This window comes from Triplophysa rosa, linkage group LG12, assembly GCF_024868665.1.
Source record: "Triplophysa rosa linkage group LG12, Trosa_1v2, whole genome shotgun sequence".
Classification (NCBI taxonomy): domain Eukaryota; kingdom Metazoa; phylum Chordata; class Actinopteri; order Cypriniformes; family Nemacheilidae; genus Triplophysa; species Triplophysa rosa.
Genome location: NC_079901.1, coordinates 9,952,297 through 9,971,413, shown reverse-complemented (window position 1 = coordinate 9,971,413; position 19,117 = coordinate 9,952,297). Strand labels below are relative to the sequence as shown.

Sequence of the window (19,117 nt, the reverse complement as noted above, 5' to 3'; positions counted from 1 at the left end):
TTAGAAAAATGTCTTTAGATGTGAAAATAAATCCGCCTCATATATCAAGATGTAAAATGGTCAGCTTTTCAATAAGCATAGCATTTTATTTCTTGGCTTATGATTGAGGCTCCAGGGGAGGTGTATGGATCACTAACTAAAGTAAACTTCAGGCATATTTGTCCATTTTACAAGGGATGCATTCATTTAAAACTGTGCTTTGCCAAAAAATGTGCTCTCTTACCCAGAGAACTATACTCGACAGGTCCGTCCATCACCTCTGTCGTACAACTACATGATGACTGACAATTGTGTGAAAGAGGTCAAAGGTCTCAAAGCTTTCTCAGAGTTATCTTATCTTAAAGCCCACTGTACTAATGACCCTAATATGCATCAGTTCTGAGTACAGAACAGGTGGTCTGACTTCTGGCTTTTATCACGCCGGCCTCTCCTCTGGTCTTACCCAGATAGCCCTGAGCTCCAGAGAGCAGCGCTATCACTGTTATTACAGCATTGCTCTGAAGTGGGAATGCCCAAAGCAGCCCATTCTCCAGAGAGACTGTCGAACGTTAAATGGTTTATGGAAACCGATTTCCTTGATGTGTCTGAGAGCCTGATTTAATTTGGATGTGTATCTTGTAGCATCAGTGGAAAGTACACAAGTAAATTGAGTTAGGCAAACGAGTCACGCCAATTGTTGTCTACTATCTCTGTGGTCAATTATGTTGTAGAATAATCAACAATACAACAAAAATCCAAAAGAACTCATATGCCAGACACTTCACAAAATGGACTGCTTCTGTTTTACGACTTAGCTAATTCTCGCAGGTCTATTTATTGGTCGGCAGTGAATATAGACAACATCCTAACTGCAACACAACTTCATACAGTAAGAGATGCTCTTCACAAGTGCATAAATGCTCTATGAATTTTCATATTAGCTATCAAAGCAAAAACACACAAATTAAACACAAATAATAAATTAAATTATAATTAAAATTATGTGAAATTATAAAAATTACTAAAAGCTTTACATCACTTGTGAAATGTTGCATTTTTTATTTTGATATATTATCTTAATACAAATTGACCAGCATGGCAGGTTGAGTAAAGTTGAATTTTAAAAAATCTAAAAGAAATTCAGAATTCCTTAGAAATCAGTATGCGATATTTTATGTAGTAACATACAATGTTATATGTTAAACGTATAATTTTATTTTATTTCTTTATTATTTTCTAAAAACATTTTGTTATATATTTATAAAGGGATAATATGACAGATTTCAATTTTAGATTCATTTTTTATTTAACTTACCCTTGCTTTAAAGTCCCAGTGAAATTAAAAATTACAATGCCTATTTGTTCATGAAATATTGCATCATTTATTGTAAATAGTTAATCAATGTGGGTCACTCTCTTTTTAAAATTTGTGTGCCCTCATAATCTTTAGTAATGAAAATGCACTTCCTTCCTGTAATGACTATCCATCTTAAATGATGTATGTTGGACGGCTTGGCCAGAGCATCCGTTAACTCCTCCCCTTCAACTGTCAGTCTGCCGTCAGTTCCATTTCAAAATGCAATGGCTGTTTTTACACATCCAATCAAATCACAGACAAAGACGAAAGCCACGCCCAATATTTTTCTCCTGAGAAATTCCATTTCACTCTGAGATGCGATCGCAACTTCCGGTTCACTGGGACTTTAATCACTGTTTTATTACTTGCTATGTTGTGCACATTTCCAATGCTCTTATGACATAAAATCAATCTAAGTGGGCACTTGAGAGCAAAAACTAGCATCCCTGGACTCGTTGTTGTGATGCACGTATCCTCCATTTATACATAATTAGTACACTTTTCAGTTAAAGAATAAGTCTCTCTATCTGCTGTATTGTTGACAAACACACCTGTCCCTCTACCCTTTCTTTCTCTCTCGCTCTCTGTTGCAGGTTTAGTTCAGTGTGGCATGTGGCTTTTGTCGTGCTAATTTTCTCTCTGCTCTGAGAGCTGCGCTGCTGTCCGGGCTCAGGTGGGAAACTAATGGTTGCCACTCTTTATTTACACAACACAAAGACAGCACCTGCCGGGTGGCTCGCCTCGGCGTGGAGATCTGCTCTGATGTACAGAAGAAGATGGACACGGGGGACAGGGGCCAACTAAACACTCCGCAAAGCCATTATTTGAGTGAAGTGATAAAACCTTCTGTCATATCCATAAGTATTGTTAGTGTAATGTGCATTTTGTGTCTAAGAATTAGTATCCCATTGACAGTATTAAAAATTTCAAGTGTACATACAAATAAAAATGACTGTTACTATTGCACATATGGCAGATGCTTTTATCCAAAGTGACCTACAGAGTACTTTCTATCAGAACTGAAATTATTATTATTATGTATTATGAGGACAATTATTGTGTTTCATACCTTCTTTGGCAGCCAGACGTGGTGACTGGTCAGTATGAGATGCTGTGTTGTATGATATTGATGAGCTGCCTGTAACACACAAATATTGTGTTGTTAATTGTTTGGAAAACAGACAATCACGAATCAATTAAGATGTAATGTTTTATTAAGTCTTAATATATAGTGATGTAACAAGTCATAATATCTAATAGGCTTTAACTTGTAAATGCATTTTGTTTTAAAGAAGTGCTTATATAAACGATATGTACACAAAGCATATATAAAAATGTGTATGGTACAAAACAATATTTTTAAAGTTATTTACCAGACAAAAATATTTGGCAATTAGGTAAAACAGCACAATATCACAGAATATGGATTTTATTCAACCTGAACTCACAAGAATTCGTAACTATTTTACAGGAGGCTAATTCGTATGAATTCATACACTGTACATGTAAAAAAGCAATACTGAAGCCCCACCCCTAACCCTGCCACTAAACCTAACGTCACTGGTGTGAAAGCAAATTGTACTAAAATGTACGAATGTGATGGTACAAATTCAAACAAATTAGCCAAAATGAGCAAATTTTGTAAAATAGTTACGTTTTTGGCATGAGATTGTATTGTTTTATTTGAATATACCAAATATTGAAAAAAATGCATCATGCATTAACGTTTTTAACACATTTTTCAGAACATATTATTTTATGAATAATATACATATTTGTTTGACTAAAACAGATACATCATAATATTCAATGAAGGTTTGTAAAGGTGTAATAACTATGTAACAACATTGTAACAACATTGTAACAATTCAAGCTATTGGCTTTTCTGCCAAAAAGCACTTCAAGTATCAGCAACTAATTCTCAACAATCATCTCTTTCCCACAAGAGCTCCTCAGAACATCCATCACAGTCCAAACACAATCTACACTGTGCACATAAAGAAGCATTCATGTGCCGTCTGAAAGTGTTTCCACTGATCCACCTCAGGCCTGTCCTGAAGCTCTCTCTTCATTTCGGCTGCTTCAACTCGTAAATCAATTCGAAAGAAAACAGAGGGAAAATTACGCTGGCAAAACACATCGTCCTACTGGATGGAGGGCTGCTGGTTACAGCAGTAGGATTTCAGAAGAAGCTGAAAGGGGGAGATGTCATCTGAATATGTAAAAGGAACTAGTATTTGTTGATATTTGGTGTTTCTTTGTTCTTTTATAAGAAAGGATAGTAATGTGTTTTAACATATATGTGCATGTATGTATGTTTTATGGGGGAGGAGAGAGCATTAAACACATATTTTAACCTTCAGGCCCCTAACCCCCCAAGCGATGCTGTTGGGGCCACAGAACAGGGCAGCCTTTGTATGGGGTGCGATCCCCACACAGAAATCAAAGACTGCTGTTCCCATACAAAAATAAACCCCCACACATCCATGTGGAAGAGAGAAAAGATACATTTTTGTACGAGAATGGAGTAAGGTAAAGACGCAAGAAACACAAGGTTACACCTGAAAGAAATAGTTCCCCTTATTTCTAATAACCCAGCTGTAACCCAACCACAGCTCAGCTAACCCTAACTTTTTTCCTACTCTGGTTTGAAATGACAAAGTTCAGTTTTTGTGATCTGTCACTTTAAACTTCTGAACTACAACATTCTTGTTAAGGAGCAGCTGAATTTAGGGGGTGCCGTTGTATGTGTGCTAATGGTTCTGAGTTGCTCCCCTGATGCATTTGAATGTTTTGCAGTTTTGATTTAAACTCTTTGAACTCCATCTGTTGCAGGTCTGGATCATTATATAAGTCCTCACATATAGCACACAAAACTACCTTCCGATAATCTCTCATCTATACATAACACACAAGGAACAGCAGTTGTGTATCGCAATAGCAGGTAAAAGGTCACCAACATGGGTTTAAACCTGTGTTATATGATGCATACTATAGAGTTTAATTCATATGTATATACTTAAAATATATAAATAATTGAAATAATATAGAAATAATTCAGATTAATAATATAGAAATAAATATATAATATGTTTGACTTTTGAGTTTGTTTTTAATCATAGCTAACCGATTTACAATGTAAAACCCAAAAAGGTGGTACAGATGCACAAGGTTGTACAGTAGTACAGACGTCAAGTCTCTACTGCAGAAGGTGCTGAAATGTCAAACTCACGTGATAATCCACCACAAGTGGAGGAAAGATCAATAAAATCTTGTGGGAAGGGGAGAGAGAGAGAATACGTCCATATGTTTATGGTCTGTATAAACCATTAACGCTCTCTGAATGTCCCACTCTGAATTATCACCATTCTGTCACATACAGTATAACTAACAGCAGATCTGCAGCACTGAAGAGAATAACTGCTGTTACACACACACGGCTGTCGGTCTGATTGTGATTCAATGAAAAACACACAAGTGTTTCATAAAGAATGATAACAATCTAAAAAGAATCTGGAAATGTATTCCATATGTAATTGCTTTGTTTAAACATTTATTAAAATCTATTTAATTGGAAGTATTTAAAAACTTGGTTACACATATACACATCACTTCAGACATTCTACTAACTATAAATAACTTTTCCACTCTTATTAAGTATTAGTAAACTGTTCGGTTAAGGTTAGGGTTAAGAGAATAAGTTGATATGTAGTTGCAAGGTAGTCAGTAGAATGTGTTAGAAGACATAAAACATACAGCAGCGGAATTAATTGTCTTTTTTTTTTTAATGTATTGTGTTTAGGTAAAATTATCTTTTTTTTTAACTACTAACAAAATTTCTTCCAAATTACAAATAAACAATCTTGTTTCTATTTTCATTTATTTGCAGAAAATTTAAATGGGAAAAACAGGTCAAAACAACAAAAAGATTCTCTCTATTTTTCAGACCTCAAATACTGCAAAGAAAACAAGTTCATATTCACTTTTAAGCAATACGACAGTAATATTTGTTCTTGTAATTAGGAACATTTCAAAAATGATTTTTATATCTGATAACCTGGATTTTTATCACAGTTTCCATGTGTATTGTCATGCTGTCAGTCTTTCACATTGCTGTTGGATTACTCTGTGTTACTCCCGAGGTTTGATATTTTGGAATGGCCACAACATATCTAGAAATTATGTTTACATGGAAATTTGGAATTGTCTCTTAAATTTTTCCTCGGCTGTATAGTCTACTAATATGGTAATAACTGATAGTTGACTAGAGGCTGAAAAGTTACTTATACTTAGTGGAATCTAAAGTAGACTATTGAAATACAACGTCACCAACAACTTTTCCTACAGTTTTCTCTGTATTTTTCGACCTTTTTATATCACAGCCTACTCTGTGACATATCCAATTTCATGAAAGGATGTTCAAAATGAAAAACTCAAACTTTTATACTTGAGCTTTTGCTTTTTTCTTCACTGCAACCTACAGACACCACCCAGACTTAAACATTAAGCCAAACTACTTTCATTGCCTGCATTTATTAGCACATCATTGACCTATATCAACTGCTTGTGTCAATACAGTGTCTCTCAACGTGTGTGCTTACGTCTGCCTATGTGCTTATCCAAGCTATCTTTTACTCCGTGACCTTTCCAACACACACCACACACACCTTTCCATTCAGTACATGCCCCCACTCCCGGACAGAAATTCCAACAAATTCTCAAATTGCACCCAAATTGAAAGCACATTGGTGAGTGGGCGGCAATCTCTAATAAAATCTGAATAACTGACCAACAGCAGTTATAATAAAACCCCTTATAGATATCAGCGCTGTAGACCTCATCTCTGCATACGGCACACAGATACGCTGTTTTTATCTGTAATACATCATACATACTTTGTCTGCTATGATGCGTGTATACTGCGTATGAATCAGCATTTGCATGAACTTTGGCGAGTGAGGCGGGACCCTTCTCTGCTCCTCTGTGTATAGGCTTAATGACACACAAGAATGTTAATCAGACTCCACGTAAACACTACAGCATCTCCACATTTGTGGACTGTCACATTCACAGACCTCAGGCACAGGAAACATGTAGCAGGCCAAGGGATGCCGCATGTGCATGTGTATGGACCCATGTCCGTTGTATGAGTGTTGAATTGTAGAGATGCGTGTGTCTGCGACTGTGTTTGTTTGTGTAGCAAAAAGGAAAGAGATGAGCTTTTCTTTTAAACCCAGAGCCGCAGGGGTTGAGAGGAACCCTGGCAAGCGTATGGACCTACATACATTTCCAAAGACTCTTCTTAGACCCATGAGACATACAGATGAAAACAAATGTAGGCGCATACATAGCACATCATCCTTAATGTGGTTTCTCTTCAAATTCCCAAGCAGGTAAAGCACCCAAATGTCTTGCGTTTGAAAGTAAATGGCCTTCGGTAGAAAGGACAAATGCATCCCTCATATTATTAGATTTTTACTCGGGACGCTTTCCAAGCCAAAACAAATGGTGGAGCAGAGGATTACGAACCATTTCTTCTGTTTCCAAAAAACACAGTGGCTAAATCGAAGAAAGAGCGGAAGGCAGATCCACAATGCCTCACGCGTAAGCTATGGCTCTGTCCCGCGGCAATCTACCTAATGAAAACTCTCTTAAAAAACCCAACTGACAGCTCACAGACAGACTGGGTTCTGCCCTATGACTTACAATGGCTCTCTGTTATACTTCGAGTCTGCATGCAGGCCCACAGCCTGGCCACCAGCACAAAACTGTTGACACCCACGGAATAAAGTTCCCATTACCTCACAGCCGAATCCATCACTATTTAAGGAGGACCGTTTAAAACCGCTCAGCCCTGTTGGGACTCCACCCATCTCAGAACTGAGCTGCTGTCATAATGTTTGGATGGGCCAGCTGGTCTCGCCATCCAAGCGGATTGCATCTAAGCGACCCTTCGGAGAATGTCTGTTTACTAACGTGCGGCAGTGCCTATAGCTCTCGTGCAAACAAAGCCAAAGAGCGATCAGAGAGCAAACATTTTCTGTAAAGTTTAGATGATGATCCCGTCGCAGATGCAAGGATTGACGGCACTGATGCATTCAAATGAATGAGCGGACTACGTTTTTTCAAAGCCAGGGGATCTCTGCCAAAACACGCAGGGTATAACATAAGAAAACGCTTGGAAGGGAAAGGGGGCAAGATGCCTCTGTTGTAAATTAGGGATAAACTTTCTCGTGCAGTGTGTAGGCAGGGGCCTCGATGGCCAGTCTCCTGAGGCCATGCACCTGGGTTTCATCTCTCCAAGTCTGAGGCCGAAAGCACTCAGAGGGAGATGCTCTGGATGCAATGCTTGCTAAATTCATAATCATCATGACTCTGCCAGACCAAATGCATTCGGTAAGTCAAACAGGTGGAGCACAGAGCCTTCTTTTGACTAAAGGCTACAAGAGTTGAATAAAAATAAGCGTAACGTGCAAACTATTAAGTTAGAAAAGTGTTTTTGTAAATTGAACAGATGATCTCAGTGTGGCTAGAGTGACTGTGCAACAGCGTGGCAAAAACAATGACAGCAACCTCTCTAGACTGCTTGGATCAGTTTCTTGCGTGGATAGTCATGCATTAAACAGTTCCAATTACTTTTATTGTTGTGGTAGAATTATTAAAAGCTTTTCTAAATAGTTTGGGAACAATTTATTGGTCAGTTGCTTGGCACCTCATAAATACTCATAAACAAATAGAAACGTGGCTCTCAAAAGTCTTATTTTTGTGAAAGTTTTGGTTTGAAGTCACTACGGCAATCTGCCATCAAATAGTCAGACCATTTCAACTATTCTGAGATTACTGATCCAAATGCCATTTGGTCATGCTTTATAAGCCTGACCCTGTCTCGCACAGACAATTTGGACCTTTCCACACAAACATATTAGCAAGTCACATCCCATAAAAGAGAACAATCCATATAAACATTTTAAAATAAGGATTTATTTCTCAGAAGCCGTAAGTGATTTGCCCAAAAGCAGCCAACTGTGGTCGCAAGTTCTGTCGTTCAAGCATAGTTCAACGATTTCCCAAAAACATCGTTCCAACGATCATTCGCAAGCAGCATCGCAAAGTTGCGTGGTTGGAACTACAGGTCTAGAGCTGTGATTAGAAGCATCGTTCCTTATTATTATGACATGTAGACTTACATGCATCAAGCTTTTTATCAAAGTAAGCAAGCAACATGCAGTGCATTCTATATTCATCATTCTAAATATATACAAATTAAATTTTACATATTTTAGTTTGTCAAGAAAGTAGAAGCGCTGTTTTTTGAAAAGTGCATATGGCCTGCGTGCTCTAGGACCCTGGGGAATCCCTGGGCGGAGTGACGTAGGAGGACACTTATAAATGAATTAAATATCGTGCAATAAAACAACATCAAAAATAGGATAACAAAAGCAGTCCTTAAATGCAATGTGTTATTTACAGCAAGAATTTGACATTAATTCGATCTGAACATATTTATTAGTAGATGTCATTACTCCACCACTTGTGTGGCGTCATCAACTAGATTGCTGAACCAACTTAGTTCAAACAATTGATCTCTGACAGAGTAACTACGGTTTCGGGAAACAGTGGTAACTACATTGTTAATTTCCCAACGATGCATCGTACTATGGTGGTTAATCAGCGAGTTACGTAGTTGTTCGGGAAACGCAACCCAGATCAGTTAAAAAAGTGAAAGCAAGTTAAAACAATTAACCAAGATATTCTAACATTATGAAGACTGACTGACATGATTCTGATTTAATGTTTAAAAACTTAATCAGGAATTCCACAATCCCCAAGTTAAACCTTAAAAGAGACTCAAATCTAGCCGCAAAGAAAGAAAATAAAGGTTGCTGGACTTACTTTCCCTGAGGTAATTGAGATGTGAGAGAAGGACCTCTGCGTTATAAACGCTGGTAAGTCGCAGGAAGTCCTCTTTGGTCATCTTGCAAAGTTCTTTTCCATCTGTGTTAAGGAACATGGCTGTGTCGATCTCCTGAAGACCATACTCTTTAATGGCCCAGTCTAACCACTGCCGCACATGGTCTGGAGACCAGAGAGAAGGATCTAAAATGACAAATACAAAACAAATCCACATTAGAAAGACACTAGCTTGCTTTCCCATAACTTTTAATGGTTCAACTGTGGGAAAAGCAACAACTATTTTTGTTTGTGTAATAACAGCAGAGAGCATGTATCTTGAAATTGTTCCTGTTGCCTTTTACAGAAACATTTAACAAGACTTGCAGAGTAATTACATGAGTATTTAAAAAATATTATGTTTATATGTTTCCAGTAATTGTATATAATAATATGTTTCCAAACATATTGAAACATAGGCATTCATATTAAGCATGCACACTATTATTATATTGGAATTTTCATATTATAATTACAAAATAAAGAGTTTTAATTATTTAATTAGGAATGTATACTATAAAAAACACAGAAGTAAACGATTACAATCTAAGGCAAACAGTGGATACCTGCTGGGACAATCACTCTCCTTTCATTGGTTGTCATGTTTGGGGGTGGAGCATTCTTATCGTCCATGTAGCCATAGCTCATCTGAGATGCGTCGGTTCCACCCACCATCTTATTGCATTTAGCCACACTACAGTCCACCGGGGACTCTCTGCTATACAGGCAGAAAGAGGAAAACAGATTAGAAAAAAACAGAAAGCTTGTATCACTATGCTTATTTCAGAAAGAACAACAAACGCAACTGCTGAATAATAGTCCTGACAAATGATCACATGAGGTTTTTGAGCACTATTAAAAAGCAATTATATTTTATCCAGTTTCTTTCTGCTACACAAACTATAAAGACAGACCAAAAAAAGTAAGAAACATATCATACATGAAAACACGACAGATTAAAGGTCCAGTGTATAAAAAATTTAACGCTATTTAGTGGTGAGGCTGCGAATTGCAACCAACGGCTCACTCCACCCCTCCCTTTGGAAGCACTACGGTGGCTCACACAGGACAAAGATATATACACTTTTTGCTTCTTTGCCGAAGGAGATAACGTATTTACGAAATGTGCTCTGTAGAGCAGTTTGTCCGTTTAGGGCTACTGTAGAAACAACATGGTGAATTCCATGTAAGGGGACCTGCGGTGTATGTAGATAGAACTAGCTCATTCTAAGGTAATTAAAACATAACGCTTCATCAGTGTTGCTTTCGTCAACGAAAATGATGACTAAATATCGTCGTCAACGAACCGTAATCAACCTTTAAGACGCAGCGTAAATGCTGTGTCTCACTTCAGGGGCTGCATCAGGTCGCACTGCGCAAACGCAGGCGACGTCACATCCTCAATCCCCACTCGCGGCATTATTTAGAAGATGCAGCTTCAGTGAGTTAGCGTAAACGACAACAAACAAAGGTAAGTCTGACACAGAGAACGGGACCGATGGCTAGGGGTGCGGGATAAATTTGATTCTTAGATGCATCGCGATGCTGACGTTGACGATTCTGAATCGATTCACGAATGTCAAAAATTGATTTTCTAAATGTTAAATATTTGACGGCGTGCAAATAACAGATGACGAAGATGGCCGAGAAAGAAATCCGACCGGCTCAGTTTACATTAAAAGCTCATGTATGGACGCATTATGGTTTCTAGGAAGCTGAAGGTAAAATGGCCTCGACAAGACCCACATATGTGACCCTGGATCACAAAACTAGTTTTAAGTAGCACGGGAACATTTTTAGTAAAAGGCAAAAATACATTGTGTGGGTCAAAATTATCGATTTTTCTTTTATGCCAAAAATCATTAGGATATTAAGTAAAGATCATGTTCCATGAAGATATTTTGTAAATTTCCTACCTTAAATATATAAAAACTTTATTTTTGTGAGTGGATGGTCTGTCACAGTGCCCCTGATTAACAACTTCAAAGGCGATTTTCTCAATATTTTGATTTTTTTGTGCTCTTCAGATTCCAGAGATTTAAACGGTTGTATCTCAGCCGGATATTGTCCTATTCTAACAACTCATATATCTATAGAAAGTTTATTTATTCAGCTTTCAGATTATGTAAAAATCTCAATTTCGAAAAATTGACCGATAAAACTGGTTTTGTTGTCCAGGGTCACATATGCAAGTTGTGTCAAGCTAAACTAACATATCTTGGAAACACGACTAACATGATAAACTATATTAAAGTCATAACAGGCCTCGACATTAATGCTTGTCCGGGACAAGTGAATGTTTTGTATGGGCGAGTGAGAGAGAATTTTACATGCCCGACTGGACAAGTAACTTGGAAAAAAAAAAGTACGACATATATGTAGAATAATAAGAATATGTGCATTAGACAGACCTGCATGTTTGTCGTGGTTGTGCTTGTTTGTGTGTAACAATAATCAATAAACTTCATCTCCAGACTTGCTCTGAGTTTATTTTATGAGCGTTTACTGTTTGAGTGAAGCTATGTCAAACACAAAAACTCAAGCGTCTTCCCAAATACCCGTCAAAATAAAAGTCTCGTTAAATTGAACACTCAGACAAAAATACTTTTGTGAACTATAGTATTTGCTATTGGAAATTGTAGTGCCCTTGTAGTAAATTGATAAACACTGTATACTATAGTAAAGTTCAAAAACATGATAGTATCTTAAGAATTTTACTGCAGTTTACTATAGTAAATACTATAGTATACTACAGTGCTTTATGTGGACAAATATACCACTATTGTATAGTAAAAAAGGAAAAACACACAAATTAGATTAAAAATTAAAACAAATTTAGGTAGTCTAAAAATTATATGGCCCTAATTTATCCATCTGTATGTAACATGAATGTGTTTTGTCAGTTACCTGCCTTTTCATGATGAACTGCACTTGCATCATTTTTTTATGATGACAACAGACGATTTATACTTGTGCTCCTACTGTTTGGCCTGTGCTACCACACTTTAAACCTCTCTAGCTCCAGTGCTATGTGCAAAATAAGTCTGCATTAATTTACTGTATTCTGTATGCTACTATGGGGAACTGAGGGCAGGCACTCTTCTCCTGTTGGTTCTTTGCAATGCTGGCAAATGTAACCTTCCAGTTGACTTGCGAAATCACTTCCATTTGTTTTATTAATAAAGGATATTAGAAGTAAAATCGGTCTGGTTAATTACAAATACTTCGATTTTAATAGTCACACAGCAAGAAAATTAAAATTTGTATAATAAAAAAGATGCATCGAGAATCTTTTTATCATCGCATCGCAGCCCTCTCAATCGTAATCGAATCGCATCGTGATTACGATGGCCGTAAATTCAAATCAGAGCATCTTCCGTGTCTGGAATGGATGTATTCTTGAGTCTATAAGGTAACAATAATATAATAAGATAACCTTGTTTGAAGTTGGTTTGGCTAAAAGAAAATTTTGGTATCGTCTAGGTACTTACACTATATTGACTGGGTTAAATAGAATTGCATTACTAAAAAGAGACTAAAATACAATATTCTGTTTTATCAGTTTTAGTCGACTAAAACTAGATGAAAATAGTCATGGATAATTCTGACTAAAATAAGACTAAAATGCTTTTTAGTCGACTGAAACTTGACTAGACTAAAGAGTATGAACGTGACTAAAACTAATAAAAACTAAAATGACAGCTTGACACAAAGACTAGACTAAAACTCAAATTAAAACAGGCCGCCAAAGACAACACTACGCTTCATTATTTAAGGTGTTTATTCACATCTGAAAACATTATGAATATTATATTGCATTTCTGTAAAAAAATCTTTCAAAAAATGACACATTGGACATTTAAGATGCACGTTACTGTTTCAAAAAGTGAATCAACACATTAAAATTGTCTAAACAGTGTTTCGTGACAACAATTCTCTGTTGTTTCCTGAATCAATGCACTGTACCTGGATCCATTGATGTGGTCATATTCTCGTTTGACATTGACCCGGACAGGTTGATTGATCCACTCCTGCTGGGGGGGCAGAGGGTTGATCTTGTGGGGCTGTCCGTAATCCTGCGCACCGGACGCAGTCATGTCTGTTTTAGGTAATGGAGCTGCAGCAGTGTAAGGAGGCTCAAACAGAGACTGGTCTTCACTCACCACTGACAGCGCCTCCTGCAGGGCAACAGGGAACATATTATTGCTTCTCATTAAAGCACAGAGCAACTGACTAATTCAGCACATCATGTGTGATCCATTTTAAGCAATGCAGATTTTGAGACTGTCTACTTTCTTGCTGAAGAGCAGATCTTTCGTCGGCACGGGCGCAAACGACCATTGCTTATACATGACCACACCACTGCCAAAACGTGAAAAACTTGGAGTCAACATGGAATGCCATCCGCAACCATTTTTACTAAACCTGACGTATTTCTGTGGGATATTCGGTGAGAAAAGTCTAGGGCGGGACATTAATTTATTGGGTTGGGAATACAATCTAATCTAGGATGGTATGTGCCTGTGAAGAATTGGCCTTGCAAAACAGAACGGAGGCAGGTATATAAAGGGGAGGGGTTTGAAAAATAAAGGGGGGAAATTGTGACATCAACTGGAAGGTTGTTTTAGCGAATGAGCAACTTTATTTTAATAATGTGAATAAGACATGGAACATGAAATCCTAATGTAGTTTTAATTTTATGTTGAATTAAATCTATATTGTCCGAATATCATTATCATGCAACATAGAGGGGAAAAAAGCAAAACAGAACATAAACACAGCCAAACACAACCATTATCAATTCTCATACTTTAATAACTTTAATATTGAAAAAACTTCATTTTACGTGTAAATGCTAAGTCTTTCTCCTGTTCATGACTCACACGTGAGACAGAAAGAGGCACAGACATCTGTCCAAGGTCACTTCTACATTTGCTCTCATTGCAAGCGCTCAGCTGGGGTGATGTCGTTTTATTAAAGAAAACAAACGCAGCAGACAGCCCCTCTGGAGAGAGCAACGTCTACACGTGCATGCGATCGTCTCCATGGATGTTCTTCAACCCATTCACTGCTGAAAGTCACATTTATTTGCATATTTTTAAACCATCGTGTCATATCTTGTCATTTGTGACACTTGTGTTAGTTGATAAACACCTGTAAAACACTGTTGACTAAACGTTATACCCAAAACTCAAATACCTTAGTATTCAAAGAGATATTTTAATTTATGAAGGCGAAAAGCCCAAAAAATCTGAAACAAAGAAGAGCATATCCTTCTGAGTTCATGTAAGAATTATTAATTGTATACAGCATCCAAATATTTGCCATTGATTGGTTGAAATGGACTAATGCTGATGTTTACCGTAGTACATCTTAAAATTAAAAATAGGAAATATTTTTGTAATTTTGTGACAGTCATCATCAATTTCATCAATGTGATGTGGACAGTATCGGTCGAGCCACAGCAGCCGGGTTGTGGCATGATAAGTATGGCAGAGTTGAGGAATGCCTTCACGGTGCCAGATAAGGCCAGAGCTGCTATTATGACTGTTACACATTACTTACACGCAGACATATCAGCCTACACCATATAATTCATGATTGGCAGTCAGTCTTTCCCAAGATTACAGAGGGTTTTAAAAATAGGAAAATCTAATTCCAAGCTCAAACTCGTATACCCGTAGAGATGGCCCTGTCAAAATGCAATATCGTCTAAACACACAAAACTTAGCAACAGTCGCCGTACAAGCTCAGAGCCAAGCATCTTGTTACAATGAGGTTAAAATACTCACAAAGGTGCCATTTTCCTCAGGCCATAAATTGGCCGTGCCTGCATGGCTCAGTTGAACCATGCAGAACCACAGACACACACTGGGTTGCTGCTGTAGATTTATGGTGAGGCACCAACAGCATCTTTGCACAGCTGATAATATTACATGAAGCCTGTACATTTTTCTTTTACTTAAAGATGAATTTTTACTGGATTTTTTTTCATATTTCCCACAGCATAACTTAATGGCAGGATCTGAAATGCCTGCAGTAGCTGCTTCATAAAAATTAGGATGTACACATCCCACTTAAAGCACAGTGCTATTTTACACAGAGGGCATTCCTGTCTTTTGTTTCAGGAGGAAAAGGAAACCTGAGAGGAAACCAGATTGTGTGGAACAGGAAATACCCGTGGATTGAAACCCCCCACCCTCATTTTGGAACAGTGTACAGTTAAAATCAATCAAGAGATGTTTTCTGTTTCAAATTCCAAATTCTTCTAATCAATTCATTTCTAGCTTTAGTTAGTATTTGCATTAAATTTTTTATATTATTTCATGTTATATTCGTAATTTTTCACCAATAATAACAATATTAATATTAATAATAGTAAGTAACCATCGTCATCATAAATTGCCACAAAAACCGCTTTGATATTCTAATTAAACAAAAAAACAAGATTAAAATGCTTTTGCTTCAAAATAATGAAATATTAAACCGACTGCTTCTTTTGAAAGTAGAGTTGCTGCATTAAATGCATCTCTCTTCTGATGTCCCTATTCACCCCACTTCAATCGAAACAGTCTTTAACACGATAAAATCTAACACAAGCTTGATGTGTACGTTCCCAAACATATACCACACCCAAAAACCACTTATATGACCGCAAAAAAAGAGGAGTGCTTAAATTTGCAACCCTGCCGTCCAGACAAAAGTCAACAATCACGAGTCAATACGAGTTATCTATAGGCTGCATTTTAATTCTTATTAAACTATGCTCGTCTTAAACCTGATCTCTAAACCTGCAACTGTGATTCACAACAAGCGTATTACAAGACTAAATGCAGATGATGCGATCGAGTCCTCACATCTTTGAAAAAGCTTTTTAAAGGCAGATTTCATTTTATAATAAAAATAGCAGTCTATTGTTCACGCAAACGAACCCATTCAAGAGTATTATTGTCAGCAAAAGAAGACGGGAAAGGTTGTGAAGAAATATTTTATTGTGGGTGGGCTCCGGTTTTGGACTATATGAATGGTTGGAAAACCTCGGCACGGTGCCACTCCAATTGCGCAGCCACATCTCCAGCCTAAAGCTTTATGATTTATAGAAACCACTGCGCTAAATGCGCACGCACGCCACAATACACCGAAAAGCCCAAATCAGCCTCATCGAGAGGTGGACATTTGCTATTCTAATCTTAAAGCTGATTCGCATTGTTTTGACTGAAAAAGCGGCTTTACTCCATCACAAACAACGTGTCTAACCCAGAGTATGATCCAAGTTTTTTTTTCTAAACGCGTCCAAGTGTGTGCGTGTAGAGTCTGTCTGAATGTACCGTATCCTCTGCTGTAGACTTCAACATTAAACAAAGTTTCGACGAAAAGGAAAAGGAAACTTGGGGGAAAAAGAAGAGGAAAGCCGTATAGGAAATCTCTGTTCGGAGCGGCTGAAAATCCTCAGGCAGGCAGAACTCAAACATCTAACGGTCTCAAACTCTATACATCTCAGAAAACAACCCTCTCCTCCACTCTTACCTTAATAGTTCCGTCCATTTTGCGCAATTTTCAGTGGATCCCGACAATATTCCAAACATGACACGCGTCTGAATTAATTCCAGCCTCCGATATGTGGCGGAGAGACAGAGACAGTTTCGCCGGATGGTTTTTTTCCTCTAAATTTGGGAAGTGAAGTCACTGCGCCTGAGAAGGAAGCCGTGTGTGTATGTGTGTGCGTGTGTGTGTGTGTGTGTGTGTGTGTGTGTCACTGGCCCTGCCTTCATTACGGCACCCAAAAGCAGGATACTTGTCCCGAGGAGATAAGACACCAAAACAATAGTGTTTCTTTCCTTTGTACATGTTTTTGCCTGGAAATATTTACAGAACGCCTGCCAGCTCTTTACATATGTTGCGCTTTTTTCTTTGTCTTTTCCCCTCTAAACTTTGTAATGGCCGGTTCGGTATGGAAACCTTAGCCCTTCATCAATGCATTACATTTTTAGATTATGCGTTCGAATACATAGTTAGCAGCTTAGAAACTTGTTTAATTAAAAATATACACAAATAAAAACGGGTTTATACAAGAAAACTGTCAAAAATACAATATTATCAATACAATTGGGAGAAAAGCGATTTATTAAAACATCACAAACGACTTTTACATGAATGCAGACAATCAGGTCATGCAGTCTCTTTTGCAACTGCGTAATCAAATCTAACAAACATCCTGTTAGGCTCTGTTAAGGAAAAGCGAACTAGATCTAGGCTACCTATTGTGAAGAATGTGAAAAGCCTGTCCCAACTTCTGTAGTGTTTTTCAGTCCTGCAACGGGCTTCCATTAATAAAACCGAAGCCCACAGTGCCGAGTCTGTCTGCTCCACACGTGTGCGCCTGTTAGCCTGCGCACTTCCGAACGCGCATGAATCTCCAGAAAGACTTGTGCTATGAGGCTGTATGGAACATATGGAGAGGCTGATACCTGCCTGTTGTTTAACATTTTTTAGAAATCAATAGCATATGCCCCAACATTTTTTATGTCTTCGTGAATGATGAGGGGAACAGTGTTTATTATAGGATACAGCAGACGTAGCTGTACCTTTCTCCTGAAAATAAATTTAAACATATTGGTGCGCCGCAGTATAAACCTAGATTTTCAAACGCAGTTCGAAAACTATATATCTATTAGTATTACTATATTAAGGTCATTCTATGGCCCATTATATATCCAGACAGTCTTTGCGTGAGCTAGAATAAATATCCACCCCTTTACATTTTTTTTTCTGTGCGCACTGAAAAAGCTCTCGTCAATTCTGGCGCGCTGTTACCTAGCACATCGACACGGAGCCAACGCAGAACGTGAGCGGATCATGAGACCCCCTGACCGAGAGGGCCATGCCTGGGGGAGCGAGACTGAGTCTGCGCCGGTTGGCTTGTGCTGTTTGCGACTTGGGGGTCTGGAGGGGGAGAGCCCCCCTCGAGAGCACCACATCTGGATCCTGCTAGGGGTCAAGGCTTCTCCTGCCTGAGGCCTGCACAGTAATTAACGGAGACACCTTGTTTAACCATTTCGAGTCAGGGCCTCTCTCTCTCTTTTACTCTAGTGCAGAAAATAACAGTTTTTCCTTCCATTCATATAAACGGCGTTGGCATATATTTATCCATCTCTGCGTTCTGCATTAGGATGGAGCGATTGGGGAATTCTGGTAAGACAAGAGAAGGAAGGCGAGAATGTAGGAAGAGGACGGATTTGGGTTTTAACCATTTAGCATCATTATTCATTACTGAAATTAAGAATTGGGATAATCGTATCGGGTTTTGGGACCTGTGCGTTACAATGGAGGGGTGGACATCGTTTTCACAGAGCGTGGGACCTGATAGCTGAAACATATGTTTCCCTAGAGGGGCCGCTTAGACTCCACCATTCTTTTAATTAAAACACCATTATCTCTGAGCGCACGACGAGACGGAGATCTGGCGGAGAGGGGTCACTAATGACACTATAATTGTGTTTTATGGGCTCCATCTCGATTATTATAAATGAGACGTCTCGTTACTTGATGTTGAACTATATATCAGATAAATAAGGAACACAAAAATCGTTTCACTCAAACTTATGTGGAACGAAAAAAAAACTTGCAGGTCTATTTTTCTGACAACGGTTCGATCGCTCGCCCAAGATTCGCCGTTTGTAACGATAACACGTCGAAAATAAATTATTCTGCGTTTATTTATGGAGCAAACATTTTCAGTGCATCATTAAACCTAGAAAACCGGTCTCTTCTCCCGCGTGGCACTTGCCCAGGTCATTATGAGTCCAGCGGTAACAAACATTTTGAAAGGCC

General features: G+C 38.1%; 1 protein-coding gene across 7 annotated transcripts in view; it reads right to left on the bottom strand.

Annotated features, from left to right (window-relative positions):
• Positions 1–19,117, bottom strand: part of fli1 (Fli-1 proto-oncogene, ETS transcription factor) — a 32,418-nt gene that overhangs the window by 8,825 nt on the left and 4,476 nt on the right. For 2 of the 7 annotated variants that reach the window (XM_057348483.1, XM_057348485.1), the window contains exons 3-6: positions 13,253–13,464; positions 9,853–10,001; positions 9,230–9,433; positions 2,406–2,474 (exon numbers count right to left, since the gene is read on the bottom strand). In XM_057348483.1, the coding sequence (XP_057204466.1) occupies positions 2,406–2,474; positions 9,230–9,433; positions 9,853–10,001; positions 13,253–13,464 (634 nt within the window). Of the gene's footprint in view, positions 1–2,405; positions 2,475–9,229; positions 9,434–9,852; positions 10,005–13,252; positions 13,465–16,813; positions 17,013–19,117 lie in introns of those variants that run through there. The other 5 variants (XM_057348482.1, XM_057348484.1, XM_057348487.1 and 2 more) reach the window with 4 other exon arrangements.